Source organism: Castor canadensis, chromosome 5 (assembly GCF_047511655.1).
Source record: "Castor canadensis chromosome 5, mCasCan1.hap1v2, whole genome shotgun sequence".
In the NCBI taxonomy this organism is placed as follows: Eukaryota; Metazoa; Chordata; class Mammalia; order Rodentia; family Castoridae; genus Castor; species Castor canadensis.
In genome coordinates, this window is record NC_133390.1 from 89,700,443 (window position 1) to 89,726,080 (window position 25,638).

General features: G+C 38.0%; 1 protein-coding gene across 24 annotated transcripts in view; it reads left to right on the forward strand.

The window, feature by feature from the left end:
- Pex5l (peroxisomal biogenesis factor 5 like) overlaps nt 1-25,638 on the forward strand; it is a 233,590-nt gene that overhangs the window by 201,449 nt on the left and 6,503 nt on the right. For all 24 annotated transcript variants that reach the window (XM_074073694.1, XM_074073701.1, XM_074073696.1 and 21 more), the window contains 6 exons: nt 11,712-11,828; nt 14,803-14,946; nt 16,909-16,979; nt 18,761-18,958; nt 20,036-20,201; nt 20,593-20,750. In XM_074073694.1, the coding sequence (XP_073929795.1) occupies nt 11,712-11,828; nt 14,803-14,946; nt 16,909-16,979; nt 18,761-18,958; nt 20,036-20,201; nt 20,593-20,750 (854 nt within the window). The remainder of the gene's footprint in view (nt 1-11,711; nt 11,829-14,802; nt 14,947-16,908; nt 16,980-18,760; nt 18,959-20,035; nt 20,202-20,592; nt 20,751-25,638) is intronic.

Consider the following 25,638-nt stretch of genomic DNA (forward strand, 5'->3'; position numbering starts at 1 on the left):
TAGAGCATTGCCTTCCTCATAGAAGCCTTGTCAGTAATGTTTGCTGAATAAGTGAATTAAATGTAAAAGTATACATAACAGATCACTTTGAGAAGATGCTACCCTTCAAATTTTAAGAATTGCCTCAATCAAATAGGTTCTATATGAAAAAAATCCATTTAATAAAGACATCAGAGACGCATTACTATCTTGCACATGCACTTTTTTTTTAAATACTTGGTGTCTGGCCCTTCAAAATGTGTTCCTAATTATGTAATAGCTCCTGAGACTTGGAACAGCCCAGCAAATCCTGCCAGTACAGTCAAGTAACTGAAAATAGAGAGCTGTCAATCCATCCATTGCCTCCTCGCCTTTGTTTGTCAGGTTCAGTGGGAATGGGAGATCAGATGGTAGATTTTCTTCCAGGCCAATGGAGCCTTGCCTGGCATTTTATTGGGCCTCTCTTTCTCTGTGTTTTGATTCTGGAAATGAGGCAGCTGTGCCAGCATTTAGTATCCTTGGCAGAGAAAATATTTCTCCAATTCTGTCCAAATTAATCCTCAAAGGCCAATAAATCAATACATAGGGAGAATGTATGATGATTTTAGCCATCTGGAATTTTTTTAAAACATTAGTAGGTATAACAGAAACTCCCTAGCTCTCCAGTAGCCATATAGGACTGGATGTTACCTCAAAGTAACACGGGCATATTGACCTTCCCACATGATACCACCACCATCAAATCCAGAGCTGAGAGCTCTGGCAGCTTTTCAGATTCCTGGCCTTGCTGTTGAGTTCACCAGTTTGATTTCAATGTCCAAGAAAGCAGCTTGAACCATCTTCCTACATCTTCCTCATAAGATAACAAACTGGATCTAGACTCTGTCATCATATCTGGTCAACCATTATGACAATCAGGTAGTCATAAAAAAAAAAAAAGGAAGGAAGTCAAGCTAGCCATGCAATATGATCCATGCAATATGATTGATTTTCTAATCATATTTTTCCTGCCAAAATGATAGAAGCAGGTTTTTTTTTATTTAAAAATCCCCCCAAAATAGAGGAATTTTTTTCACAAAGTAGAAGATGGTATTTACATGGATATTTGGTATAGCAAGCAAGTTGAAAGTCTATATCACCATGGAAAATATTACCAAGCAAATTCTTTCTAAAGTAATCCCTCTAGTGGCCTTCTCCTGAATCAAAGGAAAAGGAGGAGGAAAGACCCAGTTTATCCCTGTGCATCCTAGGGTTGCTTTACTTATAACTTTAAAGAATGGCCCCTGGTGGGTGCTCTCTAAGTTCTAAGCCAAATGCTTTACCTTCATCATTTCACTCTGTGTTCACAAAAACTCTAACAAGTGAGAGTTTCTCTCACCTTAAGGTGGGGAAGCTGGAACATAGAAAGATTCGGGACCTTGTTCAAGATCACACCACTTAAGTGCCAGACCTTAGTCTAACTCAAAACTCCTGCTCTTAGTCACTATTCCCTATATAAGGCAGTGTTTGGATGCTATTAGTTTTGCAGGCTCTAAGCAACCTCAGAAGTTAAAATTTGTTGGTTACCAGAAAATAATTCCTTTACCAGGGATGTTCTCTTGTCTAAGTTATTTTAAGAGAAACAATTAGAGAAATAAAAAAGTTGGGAGAGAGAAAATTAGGAACTACTCGAAAATATCATTGTACTAATAAATTGTTTCATCTTTTTATTTTTCTTCCAGTCTTTGTCCATTCTACACACATAATTATATATACTTTCAAAGGCCATGGTAAATTACAAGCTAGTATTGAAAAGATAGATATTATCAAATGAATTATCTTCTCAAAAACACCAAAAGTTTGTTTTCATTTTTCCCTCCACATTCTGGGTTTTGTTTCCCTTTCTGGAACAATAAAATCTTGAAGAATTCTGATTCACACAGCAGATGTGAGGATGAGAAAACCTGCTGGCTAATTGGAAATGAGTTTCACTGGAAACAAAAACATAAAAATAAACTATGTGTGGTTAAACTCCTATGTCTGGGAGCTGGTCTCAAGAGATACAAAAATTATCCCACTAAAGATCTGTTTTTGTCAAACTTTATATGGTCACACACTGGGTCTCTATTTTAGCATTTTCCAAGCTGTGTTAGAAAACCCTAAGCACACACACACATGCACATAGACACACACAAAGTTCAAGGTAAAATACATTTAGAATTACTGTTCATCTCCTCTGCTCAAAGATGTATGTACATTATGTATATATGAAGATCCTGGCAAGTCACACAGTAAGGAACCTATTTTCTTTTGCCGAGAAGTTGCAAACTCAGTTACCCACAGAGCCAGGCAAGTAAAGGTGAAGACCTGATGGTGACTTCAATGAACCAGAAACCACATGTACCACCTGAAGGTCACTGCTTCTAGAAATGTGGCCCTAATATTAATCAGTCTTCATAAAATGGCTGAAATCTTCTAGGTGCCAATGGCTCACCCCTATAATCCTAGGTAATTGGGAGGCTGAGATCAAGAGGATACTGGTTCAAGGCCAGCCCAGGCAAATAGTTCATAAGACCCCACCATCTCCACAATAACCAGAGAAAAATGGGCTGGAGGTATGGCTCAAGTGGTAGAGCACCTGCTTTGCAAAGCAGGAAACCCTGAGTTCAAACTCCAGTCCTACAAAAAAAAATATGGCTGAAAATTGGAGTTTGATGTATAAAATTTTGAACCCAGGATGAGGAGTGTGAAAACTTGTCTCTTGGCTACATCTATTAAGGAAAATTAGAGCTGCTAATTAAAGCAGTAAGCACAGATTTTATTCAGAAACTATTCCAATAAAGGAACAGGGGCCTTAGTATAGACTTGGGCTTGATTCCAAACATAGCAAGGACAAGTGAGGATTTATAGTCAAGGAGTATGATGGGGATCTGTGGATGGAAAATTACTGAAAGGACACATCAGAGGTATAGAGGATTTGGGTTAAATAGAAATAACAGAATTCTTGCTGAAGGCAGGCTAGGGTGATCAGATATCACCTGGGAGATTGGGAGGGATAAACAATTTGATCAGATATAGAAGCGAACACATATTGAGGATGGGAGATTCTCTCTAAACTGACTTAGCAGGATTCTTGCTAAAACTAGACTCTGAAAAGACAGGCATGGAAGCCCAAGGTTGAAGACTAATTGAGAATAGGGCTCAGAGGAGCCTGACTAAAGTTTGGTTGAAGAGTCTTTGTCAGATCTGGTCTGTAGGCCACTAGATCCTGAAAATCTCAAGCTCATTTGATCACAGAACTCTTTGCTCATAAATACTCTTTTGGAAAGTGCTATCACATACTTCATTAGCCTCAAGGAAGCCCGAGTTATATAGTCCCTTTTTTAAGCCTAGTCTTTCTATCATACTTTAGTTACCTGACCTAAACTAATAGTAGAAGTTCTATTACTATGGCTGTGTAATAAATTGTTCCAACACTTGTTGATTAAAATAACAGTATTTACTTTGCTCAAAACTCTGTATTTGGGTTGAACTCATAGAGAATGGGTCATCTTTGCTCCCCTAGCTGTCAGGGTAGCTCAAAGGCTGGGGTGATAGTGAAGGGCTAAATCATCTGAAGGCGTGCTCACTCAAAGTCACACCATTTATGCTAATAATCACCTGAGATTTTAGCTGAAGTCATAGCTGGAACATGTACATGTGGTCTTTCTTTTAGTCTTGCACTTCCCTGCAACATGGTAGCAAAATTACAAGGGTGAATATCTCAAGAGAAAAAGGAAAAGGCAGTCAGAAGTCATGTCACCTTTGGGAGCTAGCCTCCGAAGTCACACCAGGTCACTTCCCTTGCTTTCTATTTGTCAGTGCAGGCATTTGAAGATAGAACAATAGACCACACCTGTTAATGGAGTGTAACAAGGATCTGAAGAGGTTGGATGTGTTACTCCCTTTTATCCTGTTATATAGAAAACCACAGATTGGGTAATTTATAGTGAAAAGAAATTTATGTCTTGCAGCTCTGGAAGCTATAAAGTCCAAGATCAAGAGGCCACACCTTGTGATACACATTTTACTGTGTAATCACATGGCAAGACAGAGCAAGTGGAGGGAAAGCCAGAGAGGGCCTTTTATATCAAAATCACTCCCACCTTCCAGTATTTCCAACACCTTTGCATTGTGGGGCTAAGTTGCTAACATACGAACTGTGGAGGACACACTCAAACCATAACAGTAGGGGTCAGAAATACTACTGTGGTCACTTGTGGAAGATTTCACCTACCACAAAGGGAAAATAAAATATTTTGAATTCTAATATTGTCATTTACCAATACTAGCATGACAGTGACTAAGTAATGTATCTCTTTTTGCTTAAAATTCTTCACCCTATTGTGAATTAAGGTTACCACTATTTTTATTCTATCACTGGACAATGAGCTTCATGAGGGTAGAATCCATATCTAGGAGTTTCATTTCAGCTTGCTCTAATGTTCTTGTGATGCAAAGCACAATGACAAGATGTCATTCAGGTTTGGTAAATATATCTAGTGGTTTATTGTCTTAAACTAGGAGGGAATTCCTAATCCTCTTCACTACTTGCAGACAAGCTAAAGAATAAAACAACCCTTCTGTTGCTGAGGCACACTGCCTGTAACATCCACATGCCAGCTTCCTTTTTTACCTGACTTGTCATCACCTGGAGCATAAGAGTAGGCTCAAACTCAAAGACCCTCTCCCCATCAACTCGGGCCTGTGGTAACGTAGCCCTAGCCACCTGTCCCTAGATGCTCAAAAAGCAGCCACAAAGCCTGCAGAACATAAGCAGCCTTGAGAAATTGGCCCCACAAAACCCTCCTCCCAAAGAAGCAAGAAATCCAGGCACAGTCCAGTGAACATTCACAGCAGTTCTTTTTGTGAATGCAAATACCACTAGAACCAAGAATAGATATAATCATGTGAAATTCCATTCTGCAAAGGCATTCCCTAACTAATTCATATGTTAAAATCCTTTCAAAAGTGATTCCTTCCTATTTGGATGACAGGTTTTGCTCTTTATTCTTTTTAAACATTTTTATTAGTATATGGTTGCTAGATAGGAGGTTTCCTTGTGACATTTACATATATACCTATATTGTACCCTGGTTTGGTTCATCTCTTTCATTTTTCTCCTTCTCCTACTCCCTTTCTTGAAATGACTGATGGGTTTCAATGATCCATATTCACACATGTATAGAAAGTACCTCAACCATATTCACACTCCTTTACCCTCTTACTTTATATTCCCACCCTCCACTATTACTCTCCCATTAACATGACCTGTTCTACGTTCCTGTCCTTCACTGCTTTCGTGGAAGTTCATTGTCCAGTGGGATTTTGCCTTGGTATTTTACCTGTAAATATATTGTATTTTAATCAGTCAAACCCCCTCTATCACTCTTCCTTTTCCCCCTACCCTGTATTGTTCAACAGTTTTCACTGTGTTTTGTCGTCTTACTCCTCCACAAATGTGATGTATTCAATAACATTCACTCCCTATCATCCTTTTCTTCTTTAATACTCATTCCTCTTTGCCCACTTGCCAGATAAGAAGAGAAAGCAAAGAACAGAAAATTTCATTAAATTCTGTCCGTTAGAAATGGCTCTTGATTTCTTTCTGACATTCTTCTCAAGTCTTCTACCATGTCCTTTCCAGCCTTCTTTGTCCTTTCTTCTTCTTCCTTTCATTTCCAAGTTTTCTTCTCCATGTTTCTGTAGCTACTCAGCTAGTGTATTGACAAGTAAGAGCCATGGACAATTTGCCCAGGTACCCGTTGGCATCTCAGTGATGGCAGACTCCATTTAAACAAAAAAGCATGTCTATCCCAGAGGCAACTGAAAATCTACATTAGTGCTAGTACCAATACTTTCAATACTTCTGCACCATACTGTTTGCATAGTTTGTAAACTATCCTGGGAAATACTCTTTTCCACTGACAAGTAATAAAATAATATTACTTGCTATTGCTTAGCTATTAGATGTTACAGATTCTAAGTACTTTACATACAGCATTTCATTTAATCCTTACAACCACTCTAAGAAAATTTTAATCTTTTTACACATGAGGAAATTCTAAGAGATGAGCAAAACTCAAGTGTTTTCCTCCCTGTGTTGTTTAGATTGAGAAAGGGAATGTAAGACAGGTCCATTTCTTGTCTCATAGAGATTTTATTAACTTTAAGCCTTCCAGTTTGATTCAATAAATCAATTCATAAAAACAGTGAAACCAGAGCCACTCTGAGCTGTTAAAATCAGAATTGATTGAATCAAACCCCCACCTGATCTGTGAGATATCTTTACATCCCCCTCTGTTTGGTCATTCCATCTCTGAAGACATCTAATCTTGGGGAGCCCATCCTTCTGAGCGAGAGAGAGCCCAATCCATTTTTAGGCAGTTCAATATTGCATAAATATCTGCCTCCTGGAACTGCCATTCATTCATCCTTGTTCTTTTGTCTGCAAAACAAGACTAGACAGCTTTCCCAGCTCTCGTCACCCATATGAGCCTTGCTTTTGCAGGCAAATTATTCCTCTACCCATCCTTCATAAGCAGGACTACACCCATAGTTACTCTTGCCAAAATAGACTCCAGTTTGTCAATAACCTTCACTACATGAAACACCCAGAACTGTGCCCAGAGCTCAAACTAATTCTGCCCAATCAGAATTCTATCCCTTTCTCTATTAAGGTGCTGCATATCTATCAGTACAGTACCAGGGGAAATATGTTCTTTGGGTAGTCATATGGAATCCTTCATTAGTATTGAGTTCCAATCAACAAGAAATCACAAGAAGAGACATTCTGCCACTGTTGGTTAGCTTGGACTACTGGACACCAAGGCGATGAGATTACAAAGTGATCTGCACGTTGTTCACTTTAGCAAAAAGATGTCTGTTGAGACTTTCTCTGAGTTTGTATAGTGTTTCCATTCCTTGCTCAGTAAGGAGGAACTTTCTTTTCTTCTAAATATGCAGTTTGAAGTTTTGATCCAGTGACAGTTAATCAATGGGTATTAAAGAGGCAAAAAGGAAGCCAGATTCCTCTCAGGCATAACTGGCACATAATCAATCACACATTGATTGGTTCTTGTACAACAAAGCTCCAGGATCTTTTTAATCAGTAATTATGTTTGACCACAAAATCAGAGATTCTTTAACTAAAGTATGACTAAAATAAACTGGTGAATTGAAACTACCACTATGCTGCCATCCTTTAAATTCCCTGCTTTTAAAATAAATTTCTTATTTTCTTGTTTTTCATATTATAACTTTTTGCAGTGCTGGGGATTAAGCCCAGAACCTTACAGATGACAGGCAAGTGCTCTTACCACTGAGCTATGCTCCCAGTCTCCTAGCTTAATAAATATTTAATTTTAAATCCAGACATGGTGGCACACACTTATAATTCCAGAACTCAGGGAGCATGTAATTCACAACAGGAGGATCACAAGTTTGAGGCTAGCCTGAACTATATAGCAAGACCCTGTCTCAAAAAGCAAACAAATAAAAAAGCACGAATAGCTTGCTTTTCTTTTTAAAAAAGGATATAAATAAAATAAATATAAATATCTCTTTAGTTTTACCTTGGTTCTTATGTTAACTTTTATTTTTGTGTTTTGCAATGAAAAATAAAGGAAAATGTCAAATATACTTTTGAGGAAATGCTTCAAGATATAATTTTTAGACTTTAGCAAATGGGCTAGAAGCCTCTTTTTAAAAGGAAATATCTTGTGCTAATATCTCTTCTTTCTTTTCCTGATCTAAGTCAATCTGTATAGACAAAGAAACCTGAGCTATCAACTGTGTAATGAATGCAGTCTTCCAACTTTAAAAATGAGGAGAAATAATATAAAGATGGGTTAAAGTGACTAGCCCAATTCACAGAGATCATGGCAGCTTCTAGCACACACCTCTCTTCTTCCAGACCTTTAGCCTGTCAGAGCTGAAGGAATTCTGAGGCAAGAAACTGCTCTAGTGTAGGTCATTGAAGAAAACATCATGGAGGAATTAAATTTGAAAAGAATGAAGCATTTACTTTTTAACCAAATTTTACTTTTCCACCAAAATAATGCTTGGAAATTTGGGGAATCCTGAAAAGTACAAGAAAAAGTAATGAGGTAAATTACATATATCCCATCTCATAATTGTGGAGAGCAGATTATGAGAACTTGACATAAGCACAGTTGCACTCAATGATCTACAGGCTGAGTTTGGCATGGCCCCAGCTGCAGAAGAGGATGAAGGCAAGATGCAGCACAGCTGCTTTTCCTAAAAGTTGTTTATGTTCAGAGATAGAAGTAGGAACGCAGGTTTCTCCTGTTACAATGTCACACCCCTCCTCGAGAACTGGCACTCCACCTCCTTGTTTACTACTGTATATAAAAGACTCGCTGAGGGAGGACATGAGGCTTTTTGATGGGGGATGGGTTGATTGCTTGGCTGCTTGGGAGAAGTGGAAGTTATGGCCAGGGCGGGGACTGAGATTAGAAGAAACATGGGACAGTACAACTCTGAGGAAGGACCAAGACTTTAAAAGGGAACATGGGACAGTGCAAGTCTGAGGGCCAAGACTTTAAGAGAGATTAAAGAAAACATGGGACAATGTGAGTCTAAGGAAAGAGACTTTAAAAAATAGAAAAGAAGAAAGACTTTAGAAGTATGGTTTTAAAGAATAAGAGAAAAGAAGCAAAGTAAAAGAAGAGTTAATAGAAAAAAGAAGTAACGAGGCTGTTGTGCATTTCCATCTAAGCGCCCAGCACGCGTGGCCCCAACTTTCTGCATGTCTGTCCTCTATCCTTGTCCTTTCTGCATTTCCAGTCGCCCCTCTGCCCCCACCACCCAGTTAGATCAGTGGACCAGGAGCGAGAGAAAGCTCACTACACATAATTACAGTGCTACTGGTGTATTTTTCTGAGGTCTTTTTCCCTGGCACATTATTGTTTTGCTCTCCTTGTGATCATACTCTTTCTTAAGGAACAGTATAACTCTTAACCACCATACTGCATATCCAAGTGTCTTATGAATATATAATATTGTTCTCATTAGAAATATATTCTGAAAAATGGAAATAGATAGCAAACAATATCTCATTTCTGATCTGAGCAAATAACTTGTTATGTGTTGAATGTGAAAAACAGTCTACCCAAATATCAGAATGGCTAAAAAAAAAGCATAAATAAATAAATAAAATCCCCTTGATCCATCTAAAATGTTTAAAATTCAAATATGTTTCAGGTTTCTCTAAAATTTATTAAAAATAGAAGGGAGAAGCTGTGTAAATTGCAGCTACATGAATAAACTCTGGATTCTGAGGCTGGATGAAAATTGATTATGCTAAAAGTATTATTCTACAATTAAATGAAAATTGTGCAGTGCACTTTAGTCAGCAGTAACTTACTTTAAGTGGAACCAGTAAGTCTTTGGTGTATCTCATTAAATGAGAGCTCAGCTGAGGTTCTGTTTTACACAGCAGTCATATTTACATATGGACTGCTCTAATTTGAAACTGTAAGAAAGGTGATACATCCTTCTATAACTCAGATGTACACACCATGAAACCTTCTCGTGCTTTCATTCAGAAGAGTTGTAATATGCTTTAAATTCCAAGCAACTCACACTACGGCAATGCATCGCCCAAAGTGGTTTAGGAAAGTCACTAAACATAAAATTCACTTGGTAGATTTTTCTTCACTTCTGCTGCAGACAAGTTGAAGCTGATCTTTAATTGCTTTAAAGAGGAAAATGAGTCCCCTGAAACTTTCTCCAAACTCTTCACTATTTAATAAGTTTCATTGTATTTTTTTAAAAGGAGGGAAGATAATCTATTCTTGGTTTTAACTTTATTGTTTATTTATAAAAGCAAAGCATGTTCATTATAGAAAATTCATTCAGAAAATATTTTAAAAGTGCAAAAAAACAACAAAAACATCGCCTATAATCCCTTTATTCAAAGACAGACATAGTAGCATTTTATTTACCCATTTCATGAAATCGTTCTATTTGCACAATTTTATATTCTACCAGAAATAATCATTAAAAAAGAAGTTTTACATTTTATCCCTAACTTGGCCTGTACACTTGGTGAGCATTCCATGTGCTTCCAGCAGGCCAGACAAGAATTGTCAAGTTGCCTGCTGCTGTGAGCCAGAGGGATGGAACCAATTTCTGTGGTAGGGGGGAACATTCCAGGCCTAATAAAGGAGGAAATATAGATGTATTACTTACTTAGAGTTTGGGATGAATCACATTGGGCTAGCCCTTATTCCCAAAACACTTGCATCCAAAAGAAATAAGGTTATGGCCATCATTCAGAGCAACTTTGAAGAGTGCTTATTTCAAGACAGTCAACACCAAGGCAGACCAGGAGGGTTAAAAGGAGAAGGTTAATCTCAAATCGGGTTGATGAGTGTTGACAAGTCATAGGATTTAGAATCATAGAAGTTAAGATTTTCAGGTAAAGGATATGAATCTCAATGCCAGACTCAGGTGTTCAAGGAATACCCTTTCTTTGTTTTATTTAAAGAAAATAAAGTGGTTTCCAAGACTGAATTCCAAGGTAACTTACCCTGAGGCACAAAATCTGGAAGGTTTATATAGTACCAGAAAACAAGGGCAGAATCTCTCTTCTTTTCTGTCACGGTGACTGTTAACATCAAACCCAAAGTGGTTTCTGGAAATTCAGGTTCTGCCTCTTTCCCCGCCATGTGAGGATCAGAATTCAAGCCAGCATCTATCCCCACTCCCTGTCACACTCAGTCATGCTTTTATGCCAGGCAGTTTGCCAAGGGAAAAACCTAAAAACTGAGCACCAGTCTTCTACTAACCATAGCCCACCCTGTGCATTTCTTTCTCTACTTCTGAGACCATCCCCTATCTTTTAAATTCTTTAAGACACACACTTCTTCCTCTTCCCTTTAGCCCACCTAATGTAGTCTCTTCAGGCTTAAGAAAATAGAATCCAAACAAGGGCAGCTTTGGTAGAGAAATTCTGCTTCAATCTAGGAACCCATACCTCCCTTGAAATAAAGGAGGACCAGTGGCCTGATTTCCTTTGTAGGATATGCATGGGAAAGTTAAAACAATGCCAAGTAGGTGGTATGCATTTCATGGAAATCATACTTTGAATTTTGACCGTTCCTGGGCTAGCAATATGCAGTAGGACATTCTCTCTCTCTCAATGCTGAGCAACGGCTAGCTATACTTGCCAGTTAGCCATGTGACCATAAGAGTAAATGCTTGTGGGTTAGATCCCCAGCACTGCAAATAAATAAATAAATAAAAGTAAATATCTGTGGGTTAGATCCCCAGCACTGCAATAGATAGATAGATAGATAGATAGACAGATAAAATAATAAGAGTAAATACCTGATACTCTACTGTGTACTAGGTTGTTAAGATATGATGTTCACCAGGTTAGGTGTATTAATATAATGCATTTTCTACTTGCCATATTTTCAACTTACAATGGGTTTATTGGGACATAACTCCATCACAAGTTGAGGAGAACCTGTATCTGAATTAAGTATATATGATTCTCATCTTTCAGATGGTAGTGACTTTCAGAAAGTCACAACTGATTGATTTCAACACTTTGACTAATGTGTTCCCTCCAGAAGATCTTTGACCAATTGTTGGATGTAGCCAACTTAATCACTTTCTGGGAACAAACCAGATAATTCAGCATGTTCTTTTATCTAACTGTCTTTGTTTTTCCTGCCTCCTAGTCAGATACAGAGTTTTGGGATAAGATGCAAGCAGAATGGGAAGAAATGGCCCGGCGGAACTGGATATCTGAGAACCAAGAAGCCCAAAACCAAGTCACAATTTCAGCTAGTGAAAAGGTAACCAATTCTGTTCTTAACATGCTGACCGGTTTCCTCAGTCCCTTCAGATCATATTTTATGGATGAATTAATAACTGTTTCGTTAAAAACCTAAGAATTAAGGAAAATTTAATGTCAATCTGACCTACAAGAAATTTGGATAGATGGAAACAAAATACTCATCCAATGTGTGAAGGCAGCCACACTGGAATCAAATGCCAATTTTTATAAGTGTTCAAACAGCTTGGAAGCCAACTAGCACTTGAATCCTAACTGCTGGCCCAATATGGAACTAACTAAAGTTCAGAGTGGACAAGAACTGAGCTAGTCCCACAATGCTTTGCCATTCAGTCACTTTTGTCCTGTTGACATGTGAACAAGAGAAGTGATATGAATGACAAGATAGTAGAATGGGGACTTAAAGTGTATTTCACAAGTGGTCATTACACAGCTAGCAAAGCATCTCAGTACAAAACATGCTGTTCACACAACCAGGTCAAGGATACTCTGTTGACAGGAGCCCCAACAAATATACAAATGTAGTGAACAACCAGCTAAGTTACCCATGAAGTCCCAGTTGCTATAAGATCTATGCCTTTAAAAATACTTGGTGGGGGGAAACATTTGTGGGATTAGTATAAATAACTTGAAAGATAGAGAGATGTGGAAGTGTCCTGCACAGAAAAAAAAATCAGATAAATAGATGTGTGGAGAGTGGATTATGAGAAGCCTGTGAGAACTTGACATAAGCACAGTTGCACTCAGTGATCTACAGGCTGAGTTTGGCATGGCCCCAGCTGCAGAAGAGAGCAAGGGCAAAATGTAGCACAGCTGCTTTTCCTAAGTTGTTCATGTTCTGAGAAGTAGGAGCAGGTTGCTCTTGTTACAATGTCATGCCCCTCCCTGAGAACTGTTGCTCCACCTCCTTGTTCACTACTGGATATAAAAGACTCACTGAAGGAGTATGGAGGATTTTTCTGATTGGCTGGCTATGGGCTGCTTGTGAGGCTGCCGTGAGAATGACCCTGCTGCAGCTGAGTTATGCTAGAGATTAAAGGGAACATGGACAGGGAAAGTCGGAGCACAGAGACTTTAAGAAAGCTAAAAAGAGAACATGGAACAGTACAAGTCTGAGGGCCAAGACTTTAAGAGAGATTAAAGAAAACATGGGACAGTGTGAGTCTAAGGAAAGAGATTTTAAAGAATAGAAAAGAAGAAAGACTTTAGAAGTAAGGTTTTAAAGAATAAAAGAAAAGAACCAAAGTAAAAGAAGAGTTATTAGAGAAAAGAAGCAATGAGACTGTTGTGTGTCTCCATCTGAATGCCCAGCACACCTGATCCCAACTTTCTGCATCCATCATTTGTCCTTTCTGCATCTCCGATTGCCCCCAGTTAGGTCAAGAAGAGCAGGATCTGGAGAGAAATCTCTCTACATAGATGATAGATAGATAGATAGATAGATGATTAATTGGTATATAAATAGACAGATAGATGTAAGTTTTTCTCATGGTTTGGGGTAGAGTCAGTCTCAAAAATATCCATTTCTGGATAATTTGCATGATATTTTGTTCAATGCAACAACTACTTATTGAATACACTCTGCACTAGGTACTGGAGATATGATGATAAAAAGTCTCTGATTTTAGGGGATTTACCATCTACATAGTCATTAAAATGTCTCTTTCCTCCCAATAGTCTCTGTCCCTCAATAGACCAGGAAATCTTATAACATCAGTTATTAAAAATAGCTCATTTCCACAAAGAGACCAAAGCTAGATAAGAAGAGAGAGCACTGACACAGATCATCAGACAATGGGCTATAATCCATGCACCTAGAACTGGCTGGGACCCTGTTTCCATACTGCCACCACATAAGCTAATCAGACCCTGTGACATTTGATAAGTGTTTTGTCTTTCTAAGTGCTTACAGGAAAGAAGGCCTCCATTTGGTGTACTTTTAAACCTTGTAATATCTTTAACAGGCTAGCTTATTTGTATCTATCAAATTAGAAGGATTTTATAATAATCTAGGCTAGCAAATTGCAACATAATATTCTCAGATACTACAGATGAGAATATAATTAAAAAGCAACTCAGGAAAAAATTAAAAAAGCAATTCAGCTACACGTATAAGGGCTTACATATACTCCATAGTCTTTAACTTAATACATCCCACTAGGAGATTATCCTAAGGTAATAAGCAAATGCAAACAACTGTATATGAAGCTTTCACTATAGCTTTACTTATAATACAAAAATATAAATAAATCACATATCCATAAATAGGGGATTGGGTGATAAATAAATTTAGCATATCCATATAAAAAATCTTGATAACATAAGGAATAATCACAATATAAAACTAAGTGAGGCCTAAGCTGCAAGACTGCATATGAGCTTTTTTGTTTAATTCAGATATGCATGAAAAATATTAGGTGATTATTTGTACATTCTGTATTGTTTAAATTTGTGCAATTAAAAAATCTGTATCTTTAAAACGTGCATTTTTCAATAGGGGTTATAGAGCCTCCAATGGGACAAAAACTTGCTCCAAGTGGGAGCGAAAAAAATCTTAATTATTACAATGGTTTGCAGTTCTCCAAAGGGCCATAGTAGCTAAACAGATGTACAGAATGTGATGTTAACATATCAGAGAGTTGGGTAGTAGCACTTAGCAAAAATATGTCTAAAGAGTCAGCAACTTTAAAACCCTAGGGAGAAAGAGTGAAAACAAAAAGAATCAAAAGAAATATCAGAAGGATAATAAACTCAGGTTGTGGAATTCTGGGTAATTTTTTGTTTCTTTTTATGTTATTCACTATTATCTAAAATTTATACAATGAAACATACTACATTCATAATAAGGAAAAACAGTAATTTTAAATTAATAAATAATCAAAATAAGTAAATTACATTAAAATTTAAACAGATTACATTGAATGTAAGAATGCAGAGATCAATGGATTGTGCAGTGGCCCTTTTCTATGTCGTAGGGATATTACTTTCACACTGAAAACCCCTTCAAGGACTGGCCTGGAGCATTTGAGGAAGGCTTGAAAAGGCTGAAGGAAGGGGACCTGCCAGTCACCATTCTGTTCATGGAGGCAGCGATTCTTCAGGACCCTGGAGATGCAGAGGTATCATATGTCCTTCATTCTCTCAGACTCAGAAAGTGGCCTGGTGTGTTGATGGGACAGGGAAACTACTAGAGGACCCTACTCAAAAGAGGCAGACAGCTGGACACCAGTGGCCCTCACCTGTGATCCTGGCTGCTTGGGAGGCTGAGATTGGGAGGATAGCAGCTGAAGATCGGGCCAGGCAAAATAAATTTGCAAAGCCCCATCTCAATGGAAAGAAGCTGAGTGTGATAGTGCACCAGTCAGCCAAGCAACGGCTGGAAGCATAAAATAGGAGGCTTGCAGTGTAGACCAGCCTGGGCAAAAGGTGAGACCGTATCTCCAAAATAGAGTAAAAGGGCTAAAAGTGTGGCTCAAGCAGTAGAGTGCCTGCCTAGAAGCACGAAGTCCTGAGTTCAAACACCAGTACCGCCAATAAAAAAGAGAGACGGGGGCATTCAATTCTCAGGCATTTTGGAAAAACTCCTTTCTCTTTTCTGAGATGGGAAAGGTGACTGGAGACAGACACTGGGAGACCACCAAAGAGCTCCCACAATCCTATTTTAGTCTACTAAATTTCTAAACCCATGAAGGCCTATAATAAGATAGCAGCAATATAAAGATTTCACTTTTAGATTGTGATTGATTTTTAAGAATCATTTTATAATGTGTATTCCCAGAGGAATTTGGAGTAATTTTAGCTGTATATGGTGCTAAGAAGACAATATAGAAGAGTGGTTAAGCTTCCAAACAGACATGGGTTCAAATCCCTATTCTATCTGTTAGCCCTGTGACCTAGGACAAGTCATTTAAGCCCTCTAAGTTTCATTTCCCTCATCTGTAAAAGTGTAATTCATAATAATAACTATCTCCTTGTGTGTTGTAAAAATTAAATTAGCTCATACAAATAAAGTACTCAGCTCAGCACCTAGCACATCAATACTTAGCCCTTCATTCCTATAATCGATTGCACTTAGTTTGTATACGAAGAGTAAGTAAACCAATCACTAAAGTCCCGAAGTATCCTGTTCATCAAAAAGGTTTTCTTTTCATACTGGATGGGGTGTGAACCTATGGCCTCCCACTTCCTTTGCAAGTGCTCTAGCACTTGAGCCACACCCAAGCCCTGTTAATCAAAACTAAGAGCTGGAATTCTGAACCAAAAATATTTCGATTTTTAAAAGATATATGAAATAGGAATGTCCTCTTACATTTGTAAATACTATATATTTTGCAAAACATTTTGTGTATATTATATTATTTGACACAACAGCTCTGGGAAGTTAAAAATAAACTATACACTGTTATCCCAAATTCATAAATGAAAAAATTAAGGTCTCTGTTAACTAATGGATCCCAGGCAAGGAGTCAGAGTTTCCTAATTTATGGAAATTCCAAGGCAATGATAACGATGTTGTAGACAATGAAAATGACACCAGGGCCAAAGGCTAGGAAGAAGGCTGCAGAGAAAACACTGACTGATCTTTTTGTAAAAAGCATTCAAAGATTAATGAAGGTAAAATCAAAATAAAGGCTGCTTTATGTTAAGAATCGCCAATATTCTGGGGAATTAGTATTTTTATGAACTTATATGGTGTATTTCAGGCTGTGCATCTTGAGGTTTTTTACATTTCTAGGTTATTTTTCTAACCCTTCATAGTTGTATAATTTTACACACTTATCTTTTGATTTTAAGATACCTAATATCATGAAATCTCAGAAATTCAGAGGCTTCCATACTACTGGGTTATAAAAAGGGGTAAATAGTAGATGGGTTTGGAAATAATGACAGAGGATTTTGACCTAAATGTCACAAGACAATGTGGAAGAAGAAATGCATGTAATACTTTTTCCTTTTAGGTAACTCTCACATCTAAATCAGATTGCTCTGTGTAGGGGAGCTGCCACAACAATCTAGCCAGCTGATGCATTCCAGTGATCCTGCCTCAGTCATGCAGTGTTAACGCGTGCTATTTTTTGTAGGCATGGCAGTTCCTCGGGATAACCCAGGCAGAGAATGAAAATGAACAAGCAGCCATTGTCGCCCTCCAGAGGTAGGTGGAGCTAAGTGCAAAATCACAGGGCTGGTGGACTCTTGTCATGTGTTTCTGATTTGTCTTTTGACCCTCACTGAAGTACAGTGTGAAGAATTTGGCCAGGATAAGCACTGGAATGCCACATCACAGCTATACTTACCTCTGGAAAACAAGAAATGGCGTTCCTACATCACAGTGTTTTGCAATCTGCACATCAATTGATGCTCACTAGCACCAAAGAAAGTCTATGTTGAAAGCAGTCATAAAACAGATTCATTAAATAAACAGCTCCTTTTAATTTTCTAGCCTTTTGAAGCAGCTAAACATTTTCTCCAGGAAAGGCATACTCAAAACACTGACTAAAGAGCTAAACTACTTGAGGTGGGGATATGAAAAGAGGGGGACTATAGAATCGCCCACTTATTTGAGTCCCTATTTAAACTGTGGAAAAATTGTTTTATCAAGTAGACTTGCACTTTCACTGCCCTTTCTTTTAAGTACTTTTAATTTAATGCTATAGAAAGAGAATATACATGTGTACATATATTCAATATATTATATATAAATGTGAATGTGTTTGGATCTATATATGATCTGCGTGTGTATAAATCCTAGAACTTTGGAATCTTAGAATGTGAGAATTTTAAATCCTTGGAATTCTAGGGCTTTACCTTGATAAAACCCTAGATTTTACCATTCTTTGGTATCTCACTGCATAAAGTGCCTGGGTATTATTCTTTCTGTAGAGCCATTTCCTATAGATAAGAGAAGTGGAGATTAGGGAAGGTCAAGGTCACACAAATAGTATGTAACATAGATATTAAGCCCTCATCCCTTGACTCCAAATCTGAGACTCTCTGGGTAAGTTATTCTTAACCCTGCATAGGCATGCACCATTGTGTGTGTGTGTGTGTGTGTGTGTGTGTGTGTGTGTGTGTGTGAGAGAGAGAGAGAGAGAGAGAGAGAGAGAGAGAGAGAGAGAGGACAGCCCAGGCACACCCGGAAATTATGGTTTAATTTGTTGGTACTGAGGAACCAAATATTAGTAGTTTTAAATTCTCCCAGGTGTTTCTAGTGCACATTCAGATTGAGAACTTCTCTGCCCAGGCATTTTAAACCACCTAGGGCTTGCTACTCAGTCTTATCCAGAGACTATCAGCATTATCATCAGGCTTGTCAAACCTGTGCACCCTTGGGCCCCAGCCTAGGCCTACTGTACTGGAATGTACAGTTTGCAAAGTCCCCAGGTGGCTCATATGCAGGTGTAAGTTTGAAAAGCCCTTGCTGGAGCCCAGTGGAATATAGTGAGGAGGAGCAGTGACAGCCTGTATTTCCTGTAAGCCCATATTAGCAGTCTGGAAACACAGGAACTTCCCTCTCCTTTGCAAAACACTGTACAGTCTGCCATCGCTGGATGTCCAAATTTGATCCAAGTCCAATTTGGGGGTGATAAAGTAATAAAGCAGTGTTTAAATAATGATATCCCTTTCATTTCATTAGATTGACTACTAATAATTTTTATGTAGGGATTAGCCACAATTCCTATAAAAATGGTAAAAGCCATTTATTAAAATTATTGAAACTGGTAGTTATCAGGATGAGTTTTAATTTCCTTTGAAATACTGTTTGGCCCTGATTTTCATGAGGAGAAATACGATGCTTTCCAGGACTTGACATAAACAAACCTAACAATACTTTTGCAACGTTTAATTAATAAAGATTTCAGCTTTCTTAAAGAATGTTTAGAAGCTGACTTCAAAAACATCCGAATTTGTTTGTTTGTTTTGCTTTCTTTCAAGATGCTTAGAATTGCAGCCTAACAATTTAAAAGCTTTAATGGCTTTGGCTGTTAGTTACACAAATACTGGCCATCAGCAGGATGCCTGTGACGCACTAAAGAATTGGATTAAACAAAATCCAAAGTACAAATACCTTGTGAAAAGCAAGAAGGGATCTCCAGGACTCACTCGAAGGATGTCTAAGTCTCCAGTTGACAGGTATCTTTCTCATGATCTCATTATTTTATAGCAAGCAGTAAGCACCCACATACCAAATTGATTACCTTAAGGGTAATTCATGAGCCTCAGATCTCACTCCAGAATAGCTTTTCTTGCAGCATTCTGCTAAAAGAACATCAATGAGTAGAAAGACTGATGCTAAGATCAAGGCCATTGTATTAATGGCCTTGTCACAGCTTTCTATTGCTGTGACAAAAATACCCAAGTTAATCAACTTATAAGAAGGAAAGGTCTCTTTTGTCTCACAGGTTTGAAGGTTTCAGCCCATGGTCATTTGGCCCTGTTGCTTTTGGGCCTACAGTGAGACAGCCCCTATGGTGAGAATATGAGGTGATGGAAGCTGCTTACCTCATGGCAGCCAGGAAGCAAAGAGAGAGGAAGGAGCCAGGTTCCACTATCTCTTCAAGGGCTTGTTCAGTAGCGATCCAACTGCCTCCCACCAGACCCCACTTCTCAAAGGTTCTACCACCTCCCAGTAGCACCAGAAGCTGGTGACCAAGCCTTCAACACATGCCCTTTGGGGGACATTTATCCAAACCACATCAGCCATCCTTTAGTCATATGACCTTCATGATGAGCACTAACGGACATTTATCTGGTACCATGTTTTAAAGCCCAGTGTTTTGAACATACGATTCATCTAAAGTATAATAAGTACTGATGTTCCATGTTTTATAAGCCTCAGGAATGGGCAAATGAAAGTCCTTTCTTCTAGGAATTTTGTTCCTTGACAGCAACAGATCCTGATGCTAAACTTTTTCTCACCAAGACTCTGAAAAACTTAGCTGTGGTTTCTCACCTTGGCACACACACGGTTGGTGGAACACTCCTTGTGAAGACTCATGTGGCACAGTCTGTATCTGTATACAGCAACGTTTTTTGTGAAAGCTGTTTTTATTTGCTAATTCAGTATTTAATAGTCCTGTCATTAAGCTAAGGTAGTTTAAGCAAAATTTTCCAGTCTATAATGATGAGAGACTTGAAATAGAATCAAGAGTTTTAGTAGCCAATCATTTACACTCAGACTACTTCAAATACAAATCAATTCTTTTATAGCTCTGTTCTGGAAGGAGTGAAAGAATTATATTTGGAAGCTGCCCACCAAAATGGAGACATGATTGACCCAGACCTACAGACAGGTCTAGGGGTCCTGTTCCACCTGAGTGGGGAATTTAACAGAGCAATCGATGCATTTAATGCTGCCTTAACTGTTCGGCCAGAGGTAAGAAAGCCCAGGACAGACAGAAACCATGAGATTCTCTGTAACAAACAAGTTTGCACAGGCTAGACTTTGTCCATTTCTTCTGTACTTTATTTCCCTGCTCCAGTGATTCAAAGTGATTGTTTCTAATGATATACCACTGTGGCTGGTAACACTGAAATATCTAAAATAGAAATATTAATTCCATGTCAGCATCAAATGGTGACTGCTCTTTGATGAATGAAAGTCATTTCACAAAGTTATCCATGAAGATTGTTGAATAATTTATCTCACCATGGTCCCTTCCTTGAGCACTGAATGAATTTTTAGCCATTGTCCTTCGTCTGCCAAGAAATATGGGGATACCGTGTTATTGTGGCTTATGGTTGTTAGCTCTCATTTTTGTCATCAGGACTATTCATTATGGAACCGTCTTGGGGCGACCTTGGCAAATGGAGACCGCAGTGAGGAAGCTGTAGAGGCCTACACACGAGCACTGGAGATCCAGCCAGGCTTCATCCGGTCCAGATACAACCTGGGGATCAGCTGCATCAACCTGGGGGCTTACAGGTGAATTATGCAACAGGCAAAACCCAAAAGCAAGCTTAGGACTGAGGCTAAATAACTTGGAAAGGTTGTTTACAAGTAAAAAGCATTTCCTTTTATAGGAGTACTCACCTCCTGCCATTCAGGGTAAATGTCCCTGAGGCCTGATTAAGCAGGGACCATATGCCTCTCTGCCTCTCAATCTGTGGAGAACTGCAACCATTCAAGCATCTTGGGAAATACAGATGCCCGGGGCCCTCTGCTGCAGATTCTGATTCATCCACCCTGGGTTAGGACAAGTTATCTGGTTTTCCAACACCCTCAAGGGAAACTTTTGTGAAGCATAAGTAATCTACTTAAAGAAAAAAAGTAATCTCAGGACAGGGGCAAAGGGACCTAGCAAAATGACTTCATCAGGTCTCAGAATCAGTGTCTTAGTAAAGCAAAACCAAAAATCCAAGTTTTCTAAATTTAATATACCAATAAAGTTAGTAGGAAAACAAAAATGAAGAATGGTGTGTTTCTAGTTTGAAATGCTTTTCTCACTTTTCCATGATTCAACATTGTTGCTCAGGTCTGTGTCTTCTCTATCTTTTCTCATAAACAGAGACCATAACTGACCTTTATTTCTTTTGGGTAATGAAAGTATGGGTGACTTTTTTTTTCTTTCTTTTTCTATTTTTTTAATTTTTTAAATAAACAGGTATTACTTTCATAATTAGAAAAAAGAAATGTAAATATTAATTCAAAGCCCCACAAAACAATGTAAACCTTTTTGCATTCTCAGAAAGAGACAGGTTTTCCTAATCAGATAAGTTTGGCCTCAAATCATAGTTGTAGGCATATAACTTTGAGCCTCAGTTTCTTCATCTTTTGTATATGTTAGAGAGAGAGAGAGAGAGAAAGACAAGGAGACAGAGAGAGAAAGAAAGAAAGAGAAAATGAATGAGAAAATAACTGTCTTGCAGGATTATTGCACAGGTTAAAAGTAATTGCCTAGCATGAAGCAAATGCTCAATACTTAGCAAGCATTTATTATTAGGACAGTTGTCATCACCAACATTATTATTACTATTATTTTCTTAGATAAATCATCAGAGAGCTACATAAACTAAATTGCATTCTTTTGACATCTGAATAATTGTGATTTCCAAACCGCATTTGTGTATTAGCAAATAGTGAGGCCTTAGCAAATAGTTGTTGCCTGAAAGAATCTTATAAAGAACATTAGCCATTGGATTACACCAGGTCCTCTAAGGAGACTTTCCTCAGGTCAAAACCAAGAATAGCTGAGTGATTCCTGAGCAGGTAGTTTTGTTTTATGGTCTAAAATGTGGCCCTGCAGAGGCCATCTTCACACCAGTTGTGAAAAAGCCCAGAGTTGACACTGGATCACTTTCCCACACCTCAGCTACCTGAAGGCTAGTGATGTTCATTTGGTATATGAACCTCATTCCTGGTTTCATCTGATTTTCCTGACCTGATTTTCTATTTGCCTCTTTTATTCACATTTTTAGTTATGTTATGTATATGTATTTTATGAGCCACCTTAAGTCCTTTTATTCAAGGGGAGATGTAAATAAAAACATACATACATGTAAACATGTTGAGTTCAATTAAAAGAGGTCTTTCATAAAGCTCTGCATTAGTTTTTCCTAATTGTAACTTCTTAGTCTAGAAAACAATACTTGTGGACCAATAGAATACTTTCTTAGCACCCACAGATGTAAAATTCAGCAGGGCAACTGTTTGCAATAGACCAGGACAGTTAAACATTGGCAACTTTATTAAGTTTTACCTCTATTGCAGTACAAAGTTTAAATCCTCAAGCATAAAGTCTTCCATACAGGAGTAAGTCAATTTTAAATTTAAATTTGAATTTCAGGTCCAAAATCAGAAGGCCCGATCTGTTTAACCTCTGATGTGGGCCTTCTGGCATAGGCAAACACAGCAGATGTCATCACGTGACAGGACTACATGTGAGAGATGTCACATGTCAAAATAGGAAGCAAGAGATATCAGGGAAGAGATACCAGGCTTGCTATTTTATAACAACCCACTCTCATAGGAACTAACCCACTTCTCTGAGACTCAACCCACTCCACAAGATCGGCATTAATTCCTTCCTGGGGTGTCCCCTCCAGTACTTAATCTCTCTCCTTCCACTGTGCCCCACCCCTTAAAGATCCACCACCTCTCAATACGGTTACTTTGGGGACCATGCTTCTAGCACATGAGCCTTTGTGGGACAAACCATAGCATTTGGTTACCACCAAGTCATAGTGAAGTTGATGTCATGGCCTGTATAATAGGACTGTGACCCATAGTGTTGTAACTGTGACCAGTAGTTTCAAGTCTGAGTTGTGCTAAAACTTGTGAGTCAGAGATTGAGTGGAAAAAAAGCAGTGCTTAAAATCTGAGGTCTTTTAAGTTTTCATTCATTCATTTAGCAAAGCTAATGATTTTGAAAATGTAAAAAAGAAAGAATATAAATAGTTCCTCGGAAATAGTGCTTCTATTAAAATCACAAAATCAAAACCATAAATAGGTAGATAGATGATAGATAGATAGATGGATTTGAATTTTCAGAAAAAGAACAAATAGTTTTTAGTACAAGTATTTCCCAAATATTGAATGTGATGTACTAGTTCTAAGAATTACTCATTGTTCATCTGAAATTCAAATTTAACTGTGCATCCCAATTTTTCATCATGATTTATCAGATTTTTTGCTAAATCTGATAACCCTGACCAATTGCCTACTTTGGAATATCTCAACTAAGCTTTATGGGGATCTTGCATTGTCATTCTAAATGTGAGCAATTTTGAAAAATGATAGTTTCTGGTTTTTTATGTGGGGGAGAAAAGACCAAGTGAAACACAAACCTTAAATGAATTTTGATAAGAATTTTCACTTGAGATATACATATATGCTTAGGAAATAACCCTCAATTCAGATATAGCTCAGAAAAAAGCCAGAAGCCAGTACAAATTGTCCCATACTCACAAAAGACCTCTCTGTGAAGAACTGCAGGTGTCTGTATGCAGCTACAAAGGCAAGCCCTGCCCTAGCACTAAATACAATGGAAATAAGGAAAGGAAATGGTTGGTGTGAAACTTGGGTGAAGCTTACAATGTTTCATCTTTGCCGATGGGAGCTCAGAGTAGAACTTAGAAAATGAGGAAGCCACCCCTTTGTAGTGATGTCTTTAGTATTAGTGTAAAAAGGGAAAGCTTCTGTAAAAGGAGTAATGCTTTTCAATGAATGGAATTTTTTATTAAACAGGACAGTATACACAAACAACTTGTTATTTATATATGTGTGTGTGTGAAACACTTGAAAACTATTAATCCAAATATATACACAACATTCTGAGGTCCCCAAAAGGACAAGTTGGAGAGCAATGTTAGACTATTTTGATGACTGACCCTCAAATAGCTTGATCGGTTTATTAATTAGACTGTTCTCTTACTCTCCAAATCCCTCTGAAGCTACTGCTACACACTTGGGCTGGGAGAGGCTGGTGAATGGGGGGATTCCAAGATCTTCCACCCCTTGAGTTCTTACAGGTCAGGGCTTATGAGCAGAAACTGGGAGGCACTGTCATTGGAGCTGCCACCCTGTGAAGGAGGCCAGGAAGGACCTCTTTATCCCTCCATTTATAAATTCTCTTCTCTTGCTTGAGGAAGAGTGACAGGGACACCCATCCCATCCTTTGCCCAGCTTGCTAATACAGCATGACCATTTCCCCATTGCCTTCACTTTACAGACAGACTTATAAACAAGCACATCTTAGATCACGAGCACTGGAATCAGAAATCCAGCCCCACTTTCAAGGTCTCTTATCAGATGCTTAATACCCCCTTGCAGGATTAATGAGATCAAGCGTGAGAAAAGTTTTTGAGAAGAGTAAAGCAGATACAAATTAAAGTGGCATGATTATTCTTAGCAAGAGTTAGAATGTCAGATGCATAACAAGGTTGGAATGACAGAGGAAGGGCAAGTGCATGAGTACACATTGTGTCTGGGCACAGTCGTGGGCTTTGAACGGCATCTAACTCATCTATTCTCAACCTTTGTGTTCTCAAGATTGCTTTACACTTATAGCAGTTATTGAGAACACCAAAGGCTTTTGCTTACGTGGATCATGTGTATGTGTACTTTATTATATATTTATATGTATATGGTATTAGAAATTAAACTGACACCATTTTAAAAGATTCATTTAAAAATAATAAAACTCATTACATGTTAACATAAATAACATATTTTTACAAGGAAACAATTATTTTCCAAAACAAAACTGTATCTAGAGAAGAGTAGCGTTGTTTTTTACTTTTGAAAATGTCTTTAGTATCTTGCTTACCAGAAGACAGACTCTTCATACCTGCTTCTGCATTCGAACTGTTGGAATATCTCACATCACATAGTCTCCGGATATTTCCACAGTATGTGGTGCAAAAATAAAAGTGAAAAGGTCAAGTGACATCTCAGTTTTTTTATGAAAATAATTTTGACCTCATTGAACCCAAGGTTCCCCAGATCACATTTTGAGAACCATTGATTGTAATAAGAACTTTCACTTAAATTGATTTCATTGCACTTCACAACCAAGTTTTTAAATGATTCCTGTTATAGCTGTAATCAGTCATATAAATCGCATCTCAAATGGAGTAAGTCTTCAACTCATTCCAACAGTAGGAAAAACTCAAATGCATTAATGAGTTACAGTTTTGCTATTCTTATTCCTCTCCCACTGACATTCCTAAAATAAAATTGCCTTTTCTTTTTTCTGATCTCACTACATTTAACAATGATTGCTCACAAAAGAATAATGAGAGAATCAGAAAGTTGTTTATGTGATCATGCAAAACAGAAGAGAGGAAGTTTAGTATTTTACACTAAAATAACT